The following is a 19764-nucleotide window of genomic DNA, read 5'->3' on the forward strand; positions in this document are numbered from 1 at the left end:
AGCAGGTTTAGTGTGTTGGTGACTTACATTGCTCAGCCCTGCCTCTCTGATCACAGAAACCAATAATGGGAATTTAGATTTGTACTAATTTATTTGTACGGGGAGAGGGAAGCCTGGGCCTCCCTGCTTAGGTCGTTGCCCCCGCGACCCGATACCCGGACAAGCGGAAGATGACGAGACTAATTTATTTGTCTATCTTCTTTGTGTTATTTTTTTTCTTCTTATTTAATATATCCAACAGTTAGGGTGAGACATAAAGAAATACTCTAGGAACATACTCACATAGAACTACTTCAATCCAACAAAAACGTTTTATTTTATATATTTAAGTTTGTCCTTTGACAAAAATGTATTTTCTTTTGTTCTCCATCATGTTTTCCTGTATTTTGGTTATCACTGAAACAATGACGTAGTTAAACTAAATAAACTGACCTCTTCATTGATCACATATGAATGTACACATGAAATAAGTGGATTGGATGGATTTAGTAGTAATCATAAAAGGAATAAGACAGGACCCACACTCATGTTGTGTTGACTCATTATGGAGAGCATTCCTGACATTTGGGAATGCTCTCCATCACGGCCACCTGCATTGATGATCAGGTTATTATTTAAACGTAAAAACTTTCCACCATATGGAAACTAATGATAGCAGAACAGTTTATAGAACATTTTATTTGGCCATTCTAAAGACCCCCAAAAATTGAACAGGGATGAAGAAACACACTTTTGAAATGGAACACGAGATTGAGTGAATCCTGTCTGAGTGTGGGGTATCACACTCTCTTTCTTTTTCAATGCTAATTCAGCAAGTCCTTCCACAAGTACTTTCTAGCTCTGAAAAGAGTTCCAACAACTACATTTCTGCTATTTTTTCCATTTTGTCCACTTATTTAGCATCTTTAGGTGACTTCATTTTGTAAGGAATTGAAAAATAATTCAAAATATGAACATAATTAATCTCCCATCTCCCTCTTTAAACCTTCAACTTTTTCTGCTAGGACTTTTTTTCAGCCATTTAATCAATTCTGCCTTTTTCCAGCAAGTTCAAGTCATTCCAGTGTTGTCCTTTTGCCTTCAAATTCGTTCAACCCAGACTTCAGCAACTGGTTTTCTGCTAAATTTTCACTTTTTCCTGCAGCTCTTCTTTCTGAATTTTTTCCCTTTTTGTTTTGCATTTTTCTTCTTCTTTTCTTCTCCTTTCTTCTGTTTTCTGCCTTCATCTTGCTGCAGGTCCTTTCAAACATACATTTCAGGCCTTTTGAAACTCCAACAAAAAAAATTTCAGCTTTTTTAGCATGGTCAGCTACCCCCATTCAGGTTTTCAGCATTCTCAATGCTGTTTTGCAGGAACAGCCTTTTCTAGTTGTAAGAATGCTGTTCAGCATTCTCTAGATTGTTTTTCAACTTCTCAGTTCTTCCGCCGTTTTTTGGCCTTTAACTAGTCCTGCATACTTTCACAGATTCCTACAATTTTGGTATCAAAACGTTCAGCTCCTCCAGGAGATGATGGCTATGACTTCTGGTATTTCTCACTTATATACTTTTTAAAGAATTAAGGTTTTTGTGCAAATTATTGTCCCATTAAAAGTCATGGTAAATCCTTTCAAATCATTACAATGCTTCCTCCTCTTTCAAACGTAACTAATTCAGCATACTTTCAGCTAGACACCATTCTACTTTTAAAATGTTCATAAGACATTCAGCTATTCCCAAATGATTCAGCTTTTTCAAATATATTCAGCCAATTTTGAATTGTGACAGTTTTAAATACATGAAAAATGTGGCAGAGTGGCACACTGTGCTGCTCTTTTTCTGATATTCAACTAAATTGTCAAACAAATTCGTCTGACGTTCATATAGTTTAACTTACAGAAACAAGTTATACCTTAAAATGTAGGAAAATTTGTCCTCTTTCAGCCAATGTAACTACTAAAGAGCTCACATTTACAGATTTTCAGCTTTGAGCCTTGAAGCGAGAGCGGTCTTTCAAATTCTCTCACTAACTTCAATGGAGATGTGGGTAACATTCGTCAGAGAAGGCCGAAAGGAAGACGATTTTAAAACTGCCGGTAGAGTCGTATTTCTGACCGCACAGACATATAAAGGACATCTCTGGTTTCGGCCGAGTCTTGGGTCTCGGAAAATATCCATATTTTTTGGATTGGACATACAGTTTTTTCTAGGTCAACTTGTTTGAGGTGTGGATCCTAGCTACATTTCTCATAATCGAGCTAGCGTGATGGCTCTCCATAACTAGGCTAATAACGGTTTGACTCAACCAAATTGGCCAAACAAGGTATGTACATTGAGCTTAAAGTGCAACGTCACTGTGTCCAATCCCGACTGGTTTTTAGCTAACATTCTGATAAAATGCCACTTCAAATATTGATAAAAATGATTGTATCACGTTTTCAGCTGATTTACTGATTTCATGTTAAGCTTTAACTTCTTACCTTTCGAGCTAAATTTTGTAAAAAAAAGTTAGCTTATCCTTTACTAGAGCCGGTAAAAAGACGCTGGCGCCGGTAAATTAGCCGTGCGCCACCCTTTTCCAAACCCGACCGCACTTATACTCGTAGTAAACACTCGCTGCTGCTGTTTTTCCGGGGATATTAACTTGACCCAGGGTCACCGAACTGACCATAATGCTGTCAATATATACGGGGACAATAAGATATCCCATGGTGCGGGATGTACCAAACCTCTCCCTCCCTACACTGATAGCTTTCCGCAGGCACCTTCTCTGCATAGCCCTTTGCTATAATGTCGTGCATGAAAGCCTGGTAGTCAACACAGAATTCTTTGTTCTTGATGAGTTTCCTTTTTAGGTTGATTGCTCTCTGTTCTGCCAGTTTGCAATTGTTGGGAATCTTCATGGACCTGTCCTTAAAGGGTAATCCAATACAGTAATGTCCATCAATCAGTTTAACAGATTGTTCCACATCTTGCATGAACTTTCTATCATCAAGAGACATCTCTGTTTTGTCTTAACAGCTGCGCTCAGAGAAGTCTGAATTGAAGTGCTGTGTTAACATCTCTTCAATGCCTGCCACGGATATCCTGTTTGCAGTGACACACTGCATCCTTCACTGTGTTGAGGTTCATCTTCATTTGTGATGGGACCATTTACAATCCATCCAATCGCTGTCCTGACTGCGTATGGACCATCATCTTGACTATTGATAACCTGCCAAGGCTCTGTTGCCTTGTGAGCATTAGCACCTATCAGAAGGCATTCTCATGACCTTCTCCCTACAAAAGGTTGCGGAACTACCTTGGTCAATGAAGGCGTATGTCTCCACTGTCTGTGTGCCTTTCTTGGACTTGAGTCTTACAGGAACAATGGCTAAAACACATTCTCCGTTTCCAGCCCCTGTATATCCACACGTCTCCTGTCCTACAGCGCTCGTGATCTGAGCCTCGCTTGTGCTGTTCTTTCCTTCTTTGGTCTTTTCCTGTTTCTGTATGTGTAGAATGCTTGGATGTTTCAGCGAGTATACCTGGCATGTCAGCCTATTTATACAATCCTTACCTAAGTGACCTTGTGTAAGGCAACCGAAGCAATATCCTTTATGTTTCCAAAATTCAATCTTGTCTGTGTGTGTCTGTTTCTTGAGCTTTTCACAGTTTTCCAATACATTCTTCTTCTCACAGTACACACATGCGTCCGGAACTTGAATTTGATCTGTCTTGGCACTTTGGTTTGAATGCAAAGGCTCCTGCCTTTAAGTAGCAATGCTTGTAGCAAAACTGCTACCCTTGGCTGTGCTTCTTCTTGTGTTCTTAGCTATAGTGTCTTTCTCATTTAGTTTAACAGGTGCACTGTCTACCTGTGCTGTGCCAAATAAAGGATCTATGGCAACCTTGGCTTGTCTCTCTATGTAAGTGACTAGATCTGCGAACCTAGCTCTGGTTCTTCTATGTTCCTGGATGTCAAATGCCTTCTGTCTCCATCCATCCCTCATCTTATATGGTAGCTTGGAAAGTATGACCCTCGTGTTCGTTGGATTATCCATTTCATCCCAGTAGTCAACGTCCTGCATGGTATTTCGACAACCAATCAAGAAAAGCGCATACGCATGCAAGCCTTTCGCATCATCTGTCTTTATCTGTGGCCATTTCAAAGCTTTGTCTATGAATGCCATCGCTATTTTCAACTCGTCACCATATTGCTTTTGAAGCAGTAGCCTGGCTTCTCTGTAGCCCTTCTCAGGGCCCTTATGTGTTCACAACTCCTCACCAGTTCTTGTGGCTCTCCGCTAGTATACTGCTCCAGAAATAAGAGTTTGTCTCTATCATTATGTGTTATGCTGTCAATAGCATTGTCAAAGGCTCTGAGAAACGACTTGAATGTGAGCGGATCACCGGAAAACACAGGAATGTCTATTTTGGGTAATGAAGACAGATTTTGCTGCTGAACCAGCATCTCAGTTATTCTGTTTTGATGGTGCATCACCTCATAAATCTTGTAATTTGAGGGCCTTGGTTCCTCTGGAACTTCAGATAGATCTCTATCTGCAGACACCCTACGGGGAACATGCGAACGAGGTGCACTTCTTGTGTTTCCAACAGCAGTTCCAGTAGGCATACCTCGTGCAGTAGTGTCCGGGATATAATACTCTTCATCTTCCCCATCACCTGTCTGTTCAGGATGTTTATATACAGGGTTGATTCTGGGTACATCCACAGGAGATCATATCCATGTACAAGATGGGCTCTGTTGACATCTATACAAGACCCAGCATATTCGCGTACAGGACAAGCTCTACTGCCATCTGTACGGGATCCAATGTATTCATGTCCGAGTCCTCTTTCTGCATGACTACGTGTATCTGTGTTTGGCAACTTAGTCTGCATATAGTCATTCATTCCATCACAAGGACTCTCATGATCTGTGTACACCTTCAACTTGGCATCAGAAGCCGCTATAGCGGTGTCTAATTCTAACTGCTCCAATTCAGCTCTTACGTTTGCTTCTTTCAGCTGTATTTCTTTCTTCTTTTTCAGCAACGCTGCTTGTGCAAGAAGAGTGGCTCTTTTAGCCTCCTCTCTCATGTGTACTACAGAACTAGTACAAGACTCGCTGGATCGCCCACCTATGGAACTCACTTTACTCTTGTCCCTTCGGCTTTGTTCAGCTACCTCGGACACACTGTCTTGAGGACCGATCTCATCCTCCTCAACAAGCTTCTCTCTTTGTGCTTTCATCCACAATTCTGTTCCAAAGACAAATCCTTTGATTGAAGCTGCCTTTTGCTCATACCAGTTTATCTGATCTTTACTCACTTCGTCAGCTGGTAATAACTGCCTGACTTCATTATTCAGCTGGGTAAACTCTTCAAACAGCTTGTAAAAGCTATATTGTAATTCCTGTTCAACATAATCAACATAATCTCAATTTTCCTTCATGTTGTCTATTTCTTTCATTTTAGTTATTAACTGAGTCATTTTCGATTCCCTTTGGCTAATATGTCTTTGAAGCTTCTCTTCCATAGCCTTTGGTGTGAGTTTGCGCTCCCTTCTTTGGTCATTATGAATTGGTGCGTCAGACAACCTTTCACTAGCCATATTGGAAGCTTTCAGAAAGGCTAAGCAGTCATTCGAAACTAACTAATACACAATCAGAACAATCTTCAGTCACTCCATAAACTTAAAATGTAGGCTACTTCAGAGGTCTTCTCTACTGTCTTCGGAAATTAACCAATGTTTGACGGAATTTCCACACGTATGTAGTAGGCAAAACGAAGCACAATTTCCTTTGGCGAAACTTCTTCTTACCGCTCCACTCGCATTGTAGTACATGTGCTAGCTTGAAAGCTGTACGATGCTCCATCCATCTAGAGAATTGCTTGTCTTTTCTCACCAACGTCCACATAAATTGTCTTATTTTTTTGTTGAATGTCCTTCCTTTCCGTTTGGAGTAGTTTTTTGACTAATGTTATGGCAGCCGATCCACTATCTGTGTCATTTCTTGAAGCACTCGGGGAAAGTACTCGACGCGTGCAAACTCAAAAGGTTTACATTTCTTTATCTTGACTTAACCTGTCTTTACATAAAATAAATGTTTCTAATCTTTCACAGTTAAGCAGCACGTTCAAGCAGCACGGTCAAAACACTGTGTACCTCCGTGCCTCTGTTCCTTCGAACTAACATGCTTTCTTCACATGGTCGACTACGTGTCAAAATAAAAGTCTCTAATTTACAGAAGTATTCATTATGATAACAAGGTAATAAAAAATATATTATTACATAAATAATACACATATTGTTTATGGCTCTAACAGTAACGATTGCAAAAGAAAATGGTGGCAAAAAGACCGGAAAATGGGTGTCGTAGTTTACAGCGGTCGGGATTGGACACAGTGACGCTACATAATCTAGCAAGATCGTTTTTATTTTAGCAAGTTTTAGAGAAATCTGCAAAGATCAAGGCGCGACTGTCATAGCTGACCGTCACAAACAGCCAAACCAGGGCTGGGGTACAGTAACGACAACATCAGCAACCCTGCACTATGAATTATTATTTTTTATGTAATCTTAAATTAAGTGTCTGAACAGGACTGGATGTGCAGGCACGCATGATTAGTTTCTCCTCCGTTTTGAGATTCTAGGTTAGAAAAGTTGCCAGTCTGTTGCCAATGACCAGCGGTTGCTACGTTTTTCCAGCAAGTTCCAGTCATTCCAGTGTTGTCCTCTTACCTTCAAATTCGTTCAACCCAGACTTCAGCAACTGGGTTTCTGCTCAATTTTCACACTTTCCTGCAGCTCATCTTTCTGAAATGTTCCCCTTTTTGTTTTGCATTTTTCTTCTTCTTTTCTTCCGCTTTCTACTGCCTTCATCTTGCTCCAGGTCCTTTCAAAAATACATTTCACAGCATCTTCCAACTGCCAGTACTTTTGCATTTTTTCCTTCTTTTCTGTACTTTTCGGCCTTCATCTTGCTGCAGGTCCTTTCTAACATACATTTCAGGCCTTTTGAAACTCCAGCAAATATTAATTTGCTAAATGTTCACATTTTTATGCATTGTTTCTCTTCTTTCAGATTTTTTTCACTTAGTTTAGCATTTTTCTTCTCTTTTCTGTAGTTTTATGCCTTCATCCAGCTCCAGCCCCTATTTAAAATACCTTTCGGTTGCTTTGAACCTTCAGCTTATAACTTTCTGAAATTGGCCAAACAAGGTATGTACATTGAGCTTAAAGTGTACATAATGTATCTCGATCGTTTTTATTTTAGCAAGTTTTAGAGAAATATGCAAAAGTCGAGGCTCAACTGTCATAGCTGACCGTCACGAACAGCCAAACCAGGGCTGGGGTAAGTGTTTGCTGCAGCTGGAGTTAATCCTACGAACAAACGCTTCGTAACTGGAAAGTTTTAACTTTAATTGACGATATTGAACACAGATGTAAAGTAACTTGTCTTTACTCTAAATATCTTCTCCGTTTTCAATTTGAAGTAGTAGATATACTTATGTAGGAAATCTTCCATTGCATCCTCTCTCTCTAGCTTCACGCCTTCGGTTTTTATTCAAGCCTACGGTGTAAATACATACCACAAGTCTTTGCAGAGCTTTTTTGCTCAGGGGAAAAGGCCTGTGGAGAAGGAGAGAATCAGGTAATTTTTCAGAATAAAACATCTTTCATACTGATAATCAATTAAGAGGAAATAATGTTATTAATAATTTTTGTGCGGCCCGGTACGAATTGACCCACGGACCGGTACCGGTCCACTGACCGGTGGGCACCGGTTGGGGAACGCTGCTCTAAAGACCCGGCAATTCAATCAATTTCCCGGCACATTTGCTATGTAATGCAATGCAGTTGTGCACACCGCCCCCACCGAACAAGATGGGTAGCTCGGTCAGCAGGGAGCTGAAGAAGAGCGGCTACTTACGTCACTCTGCTACGCTGCTCAGAATGCTTTTTCGTTCATTTTGCATTTCTGGAAATGCATTTGAATTTGAATATTGTGGTCACGATTTTGCAGCCACGTTCTTAAAATGAAAATGCATTTCTGGAAATGCATTTTAATTTTCAAATTTTACATTTCAAATTGAATTTTGGAATCTATTTGCTGGGGCATATTTTGAAAATTACATCTCATATGTCTATTTCTTTTTCATTTCAATTAAGTGAAAGATTGAGCACTCTTGAAGAAGAAAATTAATATTCAAATAGGATGATTGATTACTAATTTCATTTATGAGTCAATAAATGCAGCCACATTCTGAAAATACAAATGCATTTCTGGAAATGCATTTTCATTTGGATTTTGGTCACGATTTGCTTCCATAAGCTGCAAACGTGACCCGTCGATCAAAGAGTATGGTAGTTGAATCTGCGTGCGTGATGCTGTTTGTCTAGAAAACGCAGAGTGGAACTCTATTGCACTGGGTATTCTCCCTACTGATAAAGTGGAACGGATTTGATTGTGAAGCAATGGAAAGATGGACTAGTAGACCAGTCATGCACTAATATTTTGATCACAAATGTGGGGGGGTCCAAACAACTTTTTTTTTAAGTGGGGGGGACATGACCCCCCCAAGTTACATTGTGGCGACGCCCATGGTTTGCTGGTCCCAATGTTAGTTTCCTCCAGGAACACAATGACTCTTGCTTGGAGATTTGTTGCTCTTGTTGGTTAGTAGTAACTATTTTATTTTTTACTGTTGCTTGCTTTTCTACAGGTACACTTGCACTTATAGTGATTCATGTTGTTTAATTGTAACTTGTTTAACTACATGCTAGCTAATGGTCCTTCCCTTTGGCACTAATTTTGGTTGTTCACAATATGTGCTTCTTGTTTTGGCTACCCGCAATGTTTTTGAGGCTATCTTGTTATCAGTGACCTATGCATTTTGTAAAGCTCTCTCTTGGAAGTCGCTTTGGATAAAAGGGTCTAATAAATGAATAAATGTAAATGTACTAACTAGGCTAATAAAAGAAGACTAACTTCGTATGCCAACAAACACCAATAACTACAACTAATTTGACAGACCATAAACCAACTGACTTCTGGTTATGATACACGTGCTCTCCAGCTAGCTTCAGTAAAAGTGTTGCTTAACGCTACATTAGATACTAGACCTACAGTCTAGCTCTAACTGCATTTATAATCCAACAAGTTATAATCTAGCCATTAACTTTATCTAAAGCTAGCTATATGAAATACTACTAATAACAATTTATGTGGTGGTAGAAATGTGAAAAAATGCTGGATTTTCATCAATTTACCAGCAAACTTGCTTCGGAGACACTGAAAATGAATGGGGTGGGACAGGGGAAAATACAATCGGTACGTTCGACATAGACGGGGGCTGCATGAAACAACCGGCGAGAGTAGCCGCTTGCAGTCGGGGAGGAGTTGAAAACGGCTCGGTGAAGTCGGACATTTCAGCTTCTCATGGTTTGCTGCGTTGACGTCAGTCACAGCCGATTAAGCGCTGTTTGTTTACTCTACCTTTTTTATAATTAAACGTGGTCTTTCTGTTAGTGAAGAGGCGGAGTAAAACCCTTTCTTCAATATTTTTTCAATTCAATTAAATAACAGTTTGGTCCGGATTTGAGCATTGGCGAAACTGAAGGTGTCAGAGTAATTACAAAACACGTGTCAAAGTTGTTGTGTGTGAGTCTGGCCAATCATGAAATAGCTGTGTCGTCACCAGAACCCATGCAGTTGCTCTTGAGAAAATGCGCTCGGCTACACAGCCGGCAGTTCTCGAATCGATTTCACGGTACTTTGATGGCGACGTCACAGTGACCTATCCTCCGCGCAGTCTCAAGTCGGACAAAAAGTCTAACCAGAATTCACTGTTTCAAGTCAGCCGACTGCAGATGGCTGTAGCGCTGCATGAAGTCAATCCATGTCGAACGGACCTAAAGTTTGGAACTACAGGTCGCATGTGACACGCTTTACTTCCGCATTCCTCAATAACAATGGGAGTCTATGGAAGCGTCCCAACTCTCTTTTTCCATGGCTCTGGTACATGCACTTGTGTTTGAGAAAGAGAGCATGCATGACAACTGAAAACTGCACTTTTCAATGCACGGTCTGATCATGCGCTTATTTAGATTAAAACCTAGTGTAGCCTAGCCTATTAGCTTACTTATCAGTCACACAGTAACTTAACACATATTGATTTATTTGGTGTGTGAAAAAACTAAGAGAAAGCAGGCAATCTGCTGGCCCGATTTATGAGTGGGCAGTGCGGCCCACCGGGAATTCTCAGATGGAGAATTCAGGCCACTCTGGGCCTGAATACTATTACTAAATGAGCAATATTTTATGGGGTACTATTGGGGTGCTTTTGTCTTTCTCGGGGGTGCTGAAGCACTTGCTAGCCCCTCCTTAGCGCCGCCCATGCAGCCAGAGTTGTCCCAAAGATACTCCTTTGTTATATTGGCTGTGTGCTTCGGGTCGTTGTCCTGTTGGAAGATGAACCTTTGCCCCAGTCTTAAGGTCCAGAGCGCTCTGGAGCAGGTTATCAAAGATGTCTCTGTACATTGCTGCATTCAACTTTCCCTCGATCTTGACTAGTCTACCAGGTGCTGCTGCTAAAAAACATCCCTACAGCATGATACTGCCACCACCATGCTCCACTGAAGCGATGGTATTGACCAGGTAATGAGCGGTGCCTGGTTTCCTCCAAACATGACGCTTGGCATTCAGGTCAAAGAGTTCAATCTTTGTTTCATCAGACCAGAGAATTATGTTTCTCATGGTCTGAGAGTCCTTCAGGTGCCCTTTGGCAAACTTCAGACGGGCTGTCATTTGCCTTTTACTGAGGAGTAGCTTCTATCTGGCCACTCTACCGGCCTGATTGGTGGAGTGGTACAGAGACGGTTGTCCTTCTGGAAGGCTCTCCTCTCTTGGAGAACATTCACTGGAGCTCTGTCAGTGATCAATGGTTTCTTGGTCACCTCCCTGGCTAATGCTGGGTGCATACAAAATTATTTTGTTAATCTTTTGAAAGATTTTCAAAATGTAAGAGACCACAAACATGAGGACAAAAAAATCCTAGATTTAACCGTTTTGCTCCTATAATGTTTGGTGTTTGTTGTTTGAGAATGTCGCCCGGTACAGACCGCATAGTCGAGCGGCAACCATGTCTTCACATCATGTCACAAAGTTCATAATTTTACAGTTTTCAAGTCAATTCTACATCTAAAAAGTCAAGCAGAGCAGCTTTCAAGAGATATGGGAATTCTGCTTTTAGCCAGCTGGTCTGATTATTTTTCTGATTTGTTTAAACTGGCAATCTGAGTGAGACTGCGTCCCCGTTAAACTGTTTTGACGTTAGCCTCAGTCAGACTCACTCACTGGCAGTGTGCACAATGTTGTATTTCACTCCATTATACACCAGAAACGTCAGGGAGGACCTCCTATTGTAAATACGAGCCTTATGAAGATAGCCAGCATCTTGGATTTCTATAACCGAGCTTGTTTCATTCGTAATTTACCTGAGAAAGTGACCTTCGTTAGCCAGGCTAGTTTTGCCCGATCACTTGGTCAGGCTATTTAAGGGTATCGGCTTCAAGTGACTTTTGTGTATAGACAAGTGAAAAGTAAATGTATTTGTTAGGGCTGTGAAAAATAACGCGTTAACGCGTTATGATTAAATTACAGGATTAATTCGTTATTTTTGTTTAACGCATTTAACGTAATATAACCACAATTCCACCCAATCTGCAACTTCTGGATGAGAAGTTTGTGTTCCAAAAAAACTAAGATGGAACATCCAATAAAACCAAAGTGATATGCACACTCTGCAGCTATTATACTCGGCAAGTATCGTGTTGTGGTGTCGGAGGACTGATCGAAAAGTGCATCATACATTTAAGTCATTTAGCTAAGACTTGCATGTACAGTACATAATGTTACATTAAATAATGTATTTAAACTCAAGCTTATATGGTGCGTTGCAGGGGCGAATCTAGGATCAAACCTTTAGGGGTGCTCAGCCCCCAATGAGAATGTGACATGAATACAGTGCCTTGCAAAAGTGCTAAACGTAAACCCCCTTGCTAATAAAAAAATTCCTTATTTAACTGGATAACAATTAATACATTTATGTATTTTTATGCAAAATATTGAATGAAAAAACTAAGGATGTCCCTTTCTTCATGAACTACCAGCATCAAATGATAATAAACAATATATTTAAGAAAATATAAAAAAAATATTAGGAGTGCTTGAGCACTTTTGTACGAATTGTACCCTCTCCAGTTACATTAATAAATGTACCCTCTCCAGTTACATTAATAAATGCATTGCAGGTCAATATAAGGTGTGCCCCTTAATTTTCTGCTTGCGCTCCTAAAATTTTCAGTCAGGGGCACTGTGCTCCTTGTAAAAAAAGTTAGTCTGGAGCCCTGCTCTGCGGGAAGACGTTATCGCTCTGGATAAGAGCTTCTGCTAAATGACTGAATGCAAAATGACTGAATTTTGTCGTTTTACCGAAGCAATACCAGCCTAAAGTAACCTATACCCCCTCAACGCGAAGCATGCGTTGGTCGGCGAGGGGAGTTCAAGTAGAATGCGCCAAACCACCCTCACTGAACAGCGTAGGGCCCTCACTAAGTCTGCCCGTGACAAGGTGACTAGCACAGTTGCCAAATGTATTGCAAAAAGCTGTAGACCGATTGATATTGTTGAGGACGAGGGGTTCACCAAAGTTTAGCGTGTAGCAACGGGTGATTCGAACATCAAGGTACCGCAAAATCAAAGACGCACACTAATGACAAAAATTCGGTAATATGTAATTAATCATGATTAATCAACAGAAACCTGTGATTAATTTGATTACAATTTTTAATCATTTCACAGCCCTAGTATTTGTCCAAAGGCCAAGAGCCTCAAAAAGTTAATATCAAGCCCTGCAATCCAGTGGCCAGAGATATATGATGACCTGATCGACACTCCAAGTGTAATAGACCGGGGAGAAGTTCGTCTTTTGCAACCGACATGCGCAGTTGAGCCTGCTTGACAGTTGTGTGACGTAGGGTGATAATTGGTCTATAGGGTAAACCGATGGTTTGTTCATATAATAAATGCAGTCTGTAAGCTATTTTAGAGCCATACTGCTAAATCCCTGCTGGCTAATTCATTGATAAAACACTAGTGTTTTAGTGTGTTGATCCATATCATCAATCATCCAGTTTTGCTCACCAGCTCATAACCATAACCATACCTTCCCTTCACAATTCTATTCTACTACTACTGAAAACTCTAGACTACTGTCAGTACTTTGACATAGCCCTGTATTTTTTGGGTTCCAGTACTGAAATATATACATACATACACTGATTAGTCAAAAAAGAGAGATCAAGGAGAGAGCATGAGATAGTGAAAGACTGATATTAGTATACCAATAGTTAATGATACTTACAATGCAAAAGCAAACTGATAGTAATATCATATACCAACACAAACTGCACAGTTCCCTTTATGATCCATGTTGTCAGATTATATAACGACATAAGGAAAAACATTGTAGTTAAGTAAATAATCCATATTTTATTCAAATGGTAGTGGAACACAAACACTGATAAGACTGATATTCAACAATACAAAATCAAGTGAAATCAAACAACAATGCCAACAAAAAAGAAAATGGTTCTGTTTCAAGCCTAAATGATTGAAAATCAGTTTTAAAAATAAAATGAGTAAACACACTTTGGCACAGGAGAAAACGACCTTTTAATGGAAAGGACAAATTAGATGTAAAAATTGAAATACACAGCATACAAGTGTACTATCACTTAAGGTTTGCTATTATTATGTTTGGATTCCAGGGCAACTTGACACACACTGAGGCCAGGACAAAGTGAGCAGCCACCTGATTGGACAAACCTGTACCATCTGCCCTGACCATGCCAAGTATCATGATCTATAGGTTTATAACACAGGGGTGAATCACAACCATAAATCACTCGTAAGTTCTCCTAGGGATAGCGCCAGCTGCCAATGGGAGTGTTGGTGAAAGTACTATATATATAGAACACCTAGGGAATGGTACAGGAGGGCTTACCCCTAGAAAGTTAGGAGAGATAGAACAAGGATTATCTCCTATGCATTTCATAGTCATCTTCTATGCATTTCACACAAACAACTGAAACAATTGGAAGGTTGATTCTTTCTGATGAACACAACAGGAAGTCATGACAACTGGCAAATGCATAGGAAAACGCAAAAAAATTAATACACAAATATTTATTCAATAAACTCTTTTGTTAACAAAGCCTCTAACATTAAACCCTTTCTCTACACATTCGTAATGGAATAACATTAAACTGGTTTTGTATAATTATGAAATGTAAGAAAAATAAATCTAGGGTTAAATAAGACTACTTCATCTGTGCAGCAGGGTTTCCTGCAGCACTTTTCAGTTAAGGCGGCCGCCTAAGGACAACACGCCTGCCGCCCCAACTACGTTGTAACAATTTATATATATTACCTTATTTTTATATATGTTACTCTGTCCTGTTTTCTATTTTCCATTCCAAAACGCCAGTCTCCCTTCTCTGCAGAACAAATTAGTCTATCGCACAAACTACCCCCCCCCTCCCCCACAGCTCTTACGGCAAACCCCACCCTACCACCTTAACTAACATTTTCTGCGGGAAACTGTGTGCAGTGAATGCTTTAAATACCTGATTGTTAGTCAGGGATCACCATCCCCCTTTTCTGTAACATCGACGCACAAACTCCATGAACTCCCCCCCCCCCCACACACATACACACTTCCCTCTGCTATCTATCGCGCTCCTACACTCCCTCTCTGCTGCTCATGAGTCTTCACCTAACCTGAGTATTACTTCTGAAGTCCATTTATCTCCCACATCTCCTTCCTCACCCTCTCTGCATTGTATTCATCTCCTCACTAGTGTTCTTCAGTCAATCTTGGTTCCCTTGTGTCTCCACGGGTAGACGAGCTCCCCTAGAAACAGCTTCTTAACCAGTGCTCCCCAGGAGTCTTTGGGGTAACAGCTGTAGGTGGGCATCCGGTAGGTCTGCACCACAGTGCTGCAGCTGATAGGGTTTATCTGGATGGGGAAGTTGGAGAGAGAGATGGAATGGGCGGGGATTAGAGAGTGAGAGACAAAGAGAGAGGGAAATAAGGAGAGCAGGACAAGGAGAGAAACAGACACATAGAAAGAGAGAGTAAGATAAAGGAAAAAAGAAGAAAGCAACAGAAAAAGATAAGAGATAGAGAAATTAGTGAAAAACGGAGAGAGCATGTCAAGTATATAAGAGTAAAACTGTGGATACTGTGGTTCACAGTGTGAGACAGGAAAGGAGGGGGGATTAGAGGAATAAAAAGAGAGAAGTTGTACCTCCATCATCAGATGAAGTGGCGTGCCTGGTTCCTCACAGAGCACCCGGAACTTTACCCCCGCTGCAAGACACAGTACCAGAGTCGGTCACACACGCACACACACGGATAAGTGTGTATCTTTCACCAACATCATATTTTCATCCAAACATATTGCTAGGTCTTCCTTCCTCATTTAATTCTGCTGTTCCATAAAATCTTTCTTATTTCTCCATCTATTTGTCTACCCCCATTCATCCATCCATCCATCCACCCATCCTCGCTCCCTCACCTGCTAAACGATAGGGCCTGGCTACCTTCAGGCCAATGGCGAAGAGAGGGAAGGAGTTGATGAAATCCACACTGAGGTGGAGAATGCCCTGGAACAGCACCACCACCAGGCGGAGCTGAGAGACAGCGTTGGGTAAAGTTCATGTTAGCGGGGAGAGCAGGAATCGAGAGGAATTGATAGAGGGGAGAGCATGCAGGAATCAAACCAGGGTCCCTGTGGTGCGGTAAGGCCTTAGGCTAGACCAGGGGTGGGGTATGTCCAGCCTCTGGGCTGTATGTGGGCCCCCAAGACAGCTTGATCTGGCCCGCGAGGCAATTAATTAATTTATCTGGACAGCAATAACGTTTTTGGTACGATAAAAGGAAATATTATAAAACGGGAGAATCAAGTGTTTAGGTCACGGTCAGGGTGATCGCAACAAACACGTAGCATTATGGCGACTGTCAAAAAAAGAAATGCAGATGAAGGATTTTGTGCTTTCAAAGGGAAATGGACAAATAAAAAAAGTAAAAAGCCAGTGTGCCTAATTTGTGGGGACTCAAGGAAAGCCAGCTGTGAGTAGCCTCATCAAATCTACCATCTGACATCAAATGCCTTTCCTAAGTAAAACAGAAGCTGTTCAAGCCATCGCATTAGCGAGATTAGCATGATATATTGTATGCATGGCTGTGGGAAGTGTAGATGGTAAATGTACTTAATGGATGAGTATCGAGGGGGGGGGGGTGTTACTAGTTACGGGTTGGTATGTGGGCTGAGGCCACGTTTACACATGGCCGGGTATTTACAGAAACCAATATTTTTGCCCTCCGTTTTCAAAAATAACGTTTCCGTTTACATGAACCCGCATAAATACGCCCCCGAGCTCCATCATAACTATGCCAAACACGTAGGCGGCAATGTAACGAGAAGGATAAAGCCATGCAAACCAATCAGAATTCTCAAAATCTTCACCTCTGCTCCTCGATATAAAAAATCTGTTTTGTTTGTAAATACAAACAGGCCAAAGGGTTTGCATTGACGCATAAATGAGCATTACCTTAACAGCATCCATGATCAGTAAGCAAACTAACTGTAAACATCGGACGCTGACATGACGTAATGCATTTTTAGTCGCATACTGTGACTCTGTTTAACCTAGTGCACATGCAAACACAAATCTCCGATTTGAAATCTCCACTTTGGCCGTAGTTTTTAAAAATGATCGTTTTCCGTGATAAAACCTCAGTTTTCGTGTAAATGAAAGGCCAAACCGCATGATAATATATGCGTTTTTCCTGCGTGTAAACGGGGCCTGAGACTCACCAGAGTGAAGACTAGGTAGTAGAGAGCGGTGGTGGGTAGGAGGAACAGCAGGATGGTGAAGAGTAGTGTCCCAATGAACAGCTGAAACACAGGACAACATGCGGACGAGACATTCAACACAGGTAGTGTAAGTGTAAGCACAGGATGTGTGTGTGACAAGGGTCCGGTACCTGGCCCAGGAGTGTTTGCATTGCATGTGCATTACATGTGGTGTATGTGAGAGTGTGTGAAGGTGTGTGTTATTATTCATTCAGGTCAGTGTGAGTGCTTAATAAGTGGTTGTGTGTGTGAGGGGCGTCTGTGCCACTGCCACTGAATTATTTGAAAGTGCCTTACTAGCACCTTTCTTACGATCTCACGATCATAACTCTGATCTGAACGCGATCTGAACGCACGCGAGCAATGTAAATAGACTCACAATGGACACACCAGCGTGATGCACCGGTCAGGCTGGCTATGTGCACGCGTATTGCGTAGACGTGTGCACAGCACATGCATGTAATGAACACCCCAGACATATGTCACAAATACGCGTCACCTACGTCACATGAACACTACACCTTACAGTTTGATAGATAACTCGGCGTGCGTACAGGAGTTGTTAGTGCTGTGCACAGTTTGTAGCGAATGTGTCAGCCCAGCAAAGCAACGCCTTCAAACGGCGCCTAGACTGTTAGCTCTTTAGGCTGCATCAAGGGATCACTGATCCCAAAGACAAATTTAAACACATTCTTTCTTTACATGGGTATTAATGTCTGTAATTCGGGTCTACTGCTATTATGTTTGGCAACATAGCTATGCCAGTGAATCTGCTACCAACAATATAATTATAATCGGGCACTACTAAGAATCATTTTTTATTAAACTTTATTGTCATTCAAGTACTGAGACAACAAAATGCAGTTTAGCAAAAGCCGCCTCAGCTGAGACTCGAACTCACGGTCCCTATAGACCAGGGGTGGGCAATTCATTTTCCCAAAGGGCCACATGAGAAATTGGGGCCGTTGTTGCGGGCCGAACCAATAGGCTGAACTTAATTATGCTCAATATTAATTTGATTACTTTATAAAAAAAACTGTAAATTATATGGTTTTGAGCTGCTACTGGTTGTAGTCCATGTTACAATAAGGCTATGAAAATATTAGGGCTTTAGTCAACCAAAGAAATGCTTAGTCGACCAAAGTCTTGTCCTGCCCAACGATCAGTCTACAAAAAAAAAAAAAAAAAAAGAGACGCAATGTTTTGCATTTTGATTGACCATTTATTAAAGAATTGTCATAGAGCTTTTATAAAACAACAAAAAAACAGAAATAATACATAAAACTATAATAATAATAAAAAAAAAAAAGAAAATTAAGTGATTTTTTTAACTGCAAAGTGAGGAGCTCTGTCCTAGGTCTATAGTGACCGTCACAATCGCGCACCTGACCAACTCCACGTCTGGCCAGTGACCGGATCCCTTAAGTAATTCCACCGAGAGGTCCATGTTGGCAGCGTTGTCCGTTACCACTGACAGCCGCTTCTCTGGTGGATATTCCAGTCTGCATATGTACATAACCAATACAATATATAAACTTTTAGACATTAGACATAGCAAGCTCAGCTGTCTGACACGTGTATAAATCGCTTACCGCTTTTAGGTGATAGGCCATATTGGTTGTTGAGCTATGGTAAATTAGCTTTAGGCCGCATAGCTTGCACTCCACAGTCTAGTCTTTTTTTTTTTAATGCAGCCAGACAGAAGATTTCGATTTCTTGGACATTTTGTCGACTAAAGACAAATCACGTAGCGTTCTAACTGAATAAATACAGCAAAACTACCCATATTCCTTAGGCTACTGAGCGCGAAGCAGCAGTGCAGCCAGCCACGTGCGGTTCCTGAGTGTTCTACGTGGTGCGCTAAACTGTGGCGCTGTTACGAAATAGCCTAAAAAAGTTGGGGATAAAACATAGGCTAATTATATTTTGAATACAGTAATATATAACTGCTTATAAAGGAATAAATATCAAAGAGTAAATCAATGAAAATGTCTTTATTGGTAAAAAAAAAAAAAAAAAAAGCAACTGGTCGACCAATGAGAATGTCAGTCGACCAAGACGAAATCGACCGATTAGTCGACTAAACGACTAAAGTTGACAGCCCTTGAAAATATGTAGAAAGTGTCTTTTGACATACCTTGAAACCTTCACAAAAATACACAAGATGTATGTTAAAGACCAGCAATTGATTAACTTCATACAAAAGCAAGAAGTGCTTTGGATGTTTCCAGTTCAGTTCAGTTTTTCTTACTCAGTGAGTGTCTAAAGTAGATATGCGAAGGACAGCTGACGGGATCATCTGCAGCTTAACTAGCAAACCATCAGCGGCCCGCACCCACTCTACATCAATCAAGTTCTTGTATTAGTCCACTTTTTTGTAATCCTTCAACACAGCAACCTGTTCTCCACAAACTAAGCACACAGCGTTGCCTTTGACTTCAGTAAACAGATAGAAGTCAATGTCTTGTTAAAAACTCTACATTCTGCATCAACCTTTCGTTTCCTACTGTGAGAGGACATTTTCGAGGGGTCATTTACAGCTAACTCAGTGTCTTCTGTCGGTGAGGCTGCGTAAGCGCACATACGTACATCGCCTGATCACTGTAGTCATTCAAGACTTCAGATTTTCTACCGCTCAACAGTTATGTATTTATTTTAGATTTACCTCACGCGGGCCGGACTGGGACAGCACGGCCCATGCCCAGGTATGCTATAGACCTATTACATGCCATAGAACTCTAGCTTTCGGTCGCCGATAAAAAATAAAAATATAAAATACATCTTAATATCTTAACCAAGTGCTTTCAGTTACAT

At 40.9% G+C, this 19764-nt stretch overlaps 1 protein-coding gene across 3 annotated transcripts in view; it reads right to left on the minus strand.

Moving 5' to 3' along the window:
* Positions 1-13499: 13499 nt before the first annotated feature.
* The window catches only part of pigq (phosphatidylinositol glycan anchor biosynthesis, class Q), a 91658-nt gene continuing 85393 nt past the window's right edge, over positions 13500-19764 (minus strand). The window contains exons 11-15 of one of the 3 annotated variants that reach the window (XM_084677050.1): positions 16912-16992; positions 15610-15724; positions 15340-15401; positions 14859-15048; positions 13500-14035 (exon numbers count right to left, since the gene is read on the minus strand). In XM_084677050.1, the coding sequence (XP_084533176.1) occupies positions 14896-15048; positions 15340-15401; positions 15610-15724; positions 16912-16992 (411 nt within the window). In that variant the 3' untranslated portion in view covers positions 13500-14035; positions 14859-14895. Of the gene's footprint in view, positions 15049-15339; positions 15402-15609; positions 15725-16911; positions 16993-18151; positions 18453-19764 lie in introns of those variants that run through there. The other 2 variants (XM_084677049.1, XM_084677051.1) reach the window with 2 other exon arrangements.

Source organism: Hypomesus nipponensis, chromosome 17 (genome assembly GCF_054491055.1).
Source record: "Hypomesus nipponensis isolate SF chromosome 17, ASM5449105v1, whole genome shotgun sequence".
NCBI classification, from domain to species: Eukaryota; Metazoa; Chordata; class Actinopteri; order Osmeriformes; family Osmeridae; genus Hypomesus; species Hypomesus nipponensis.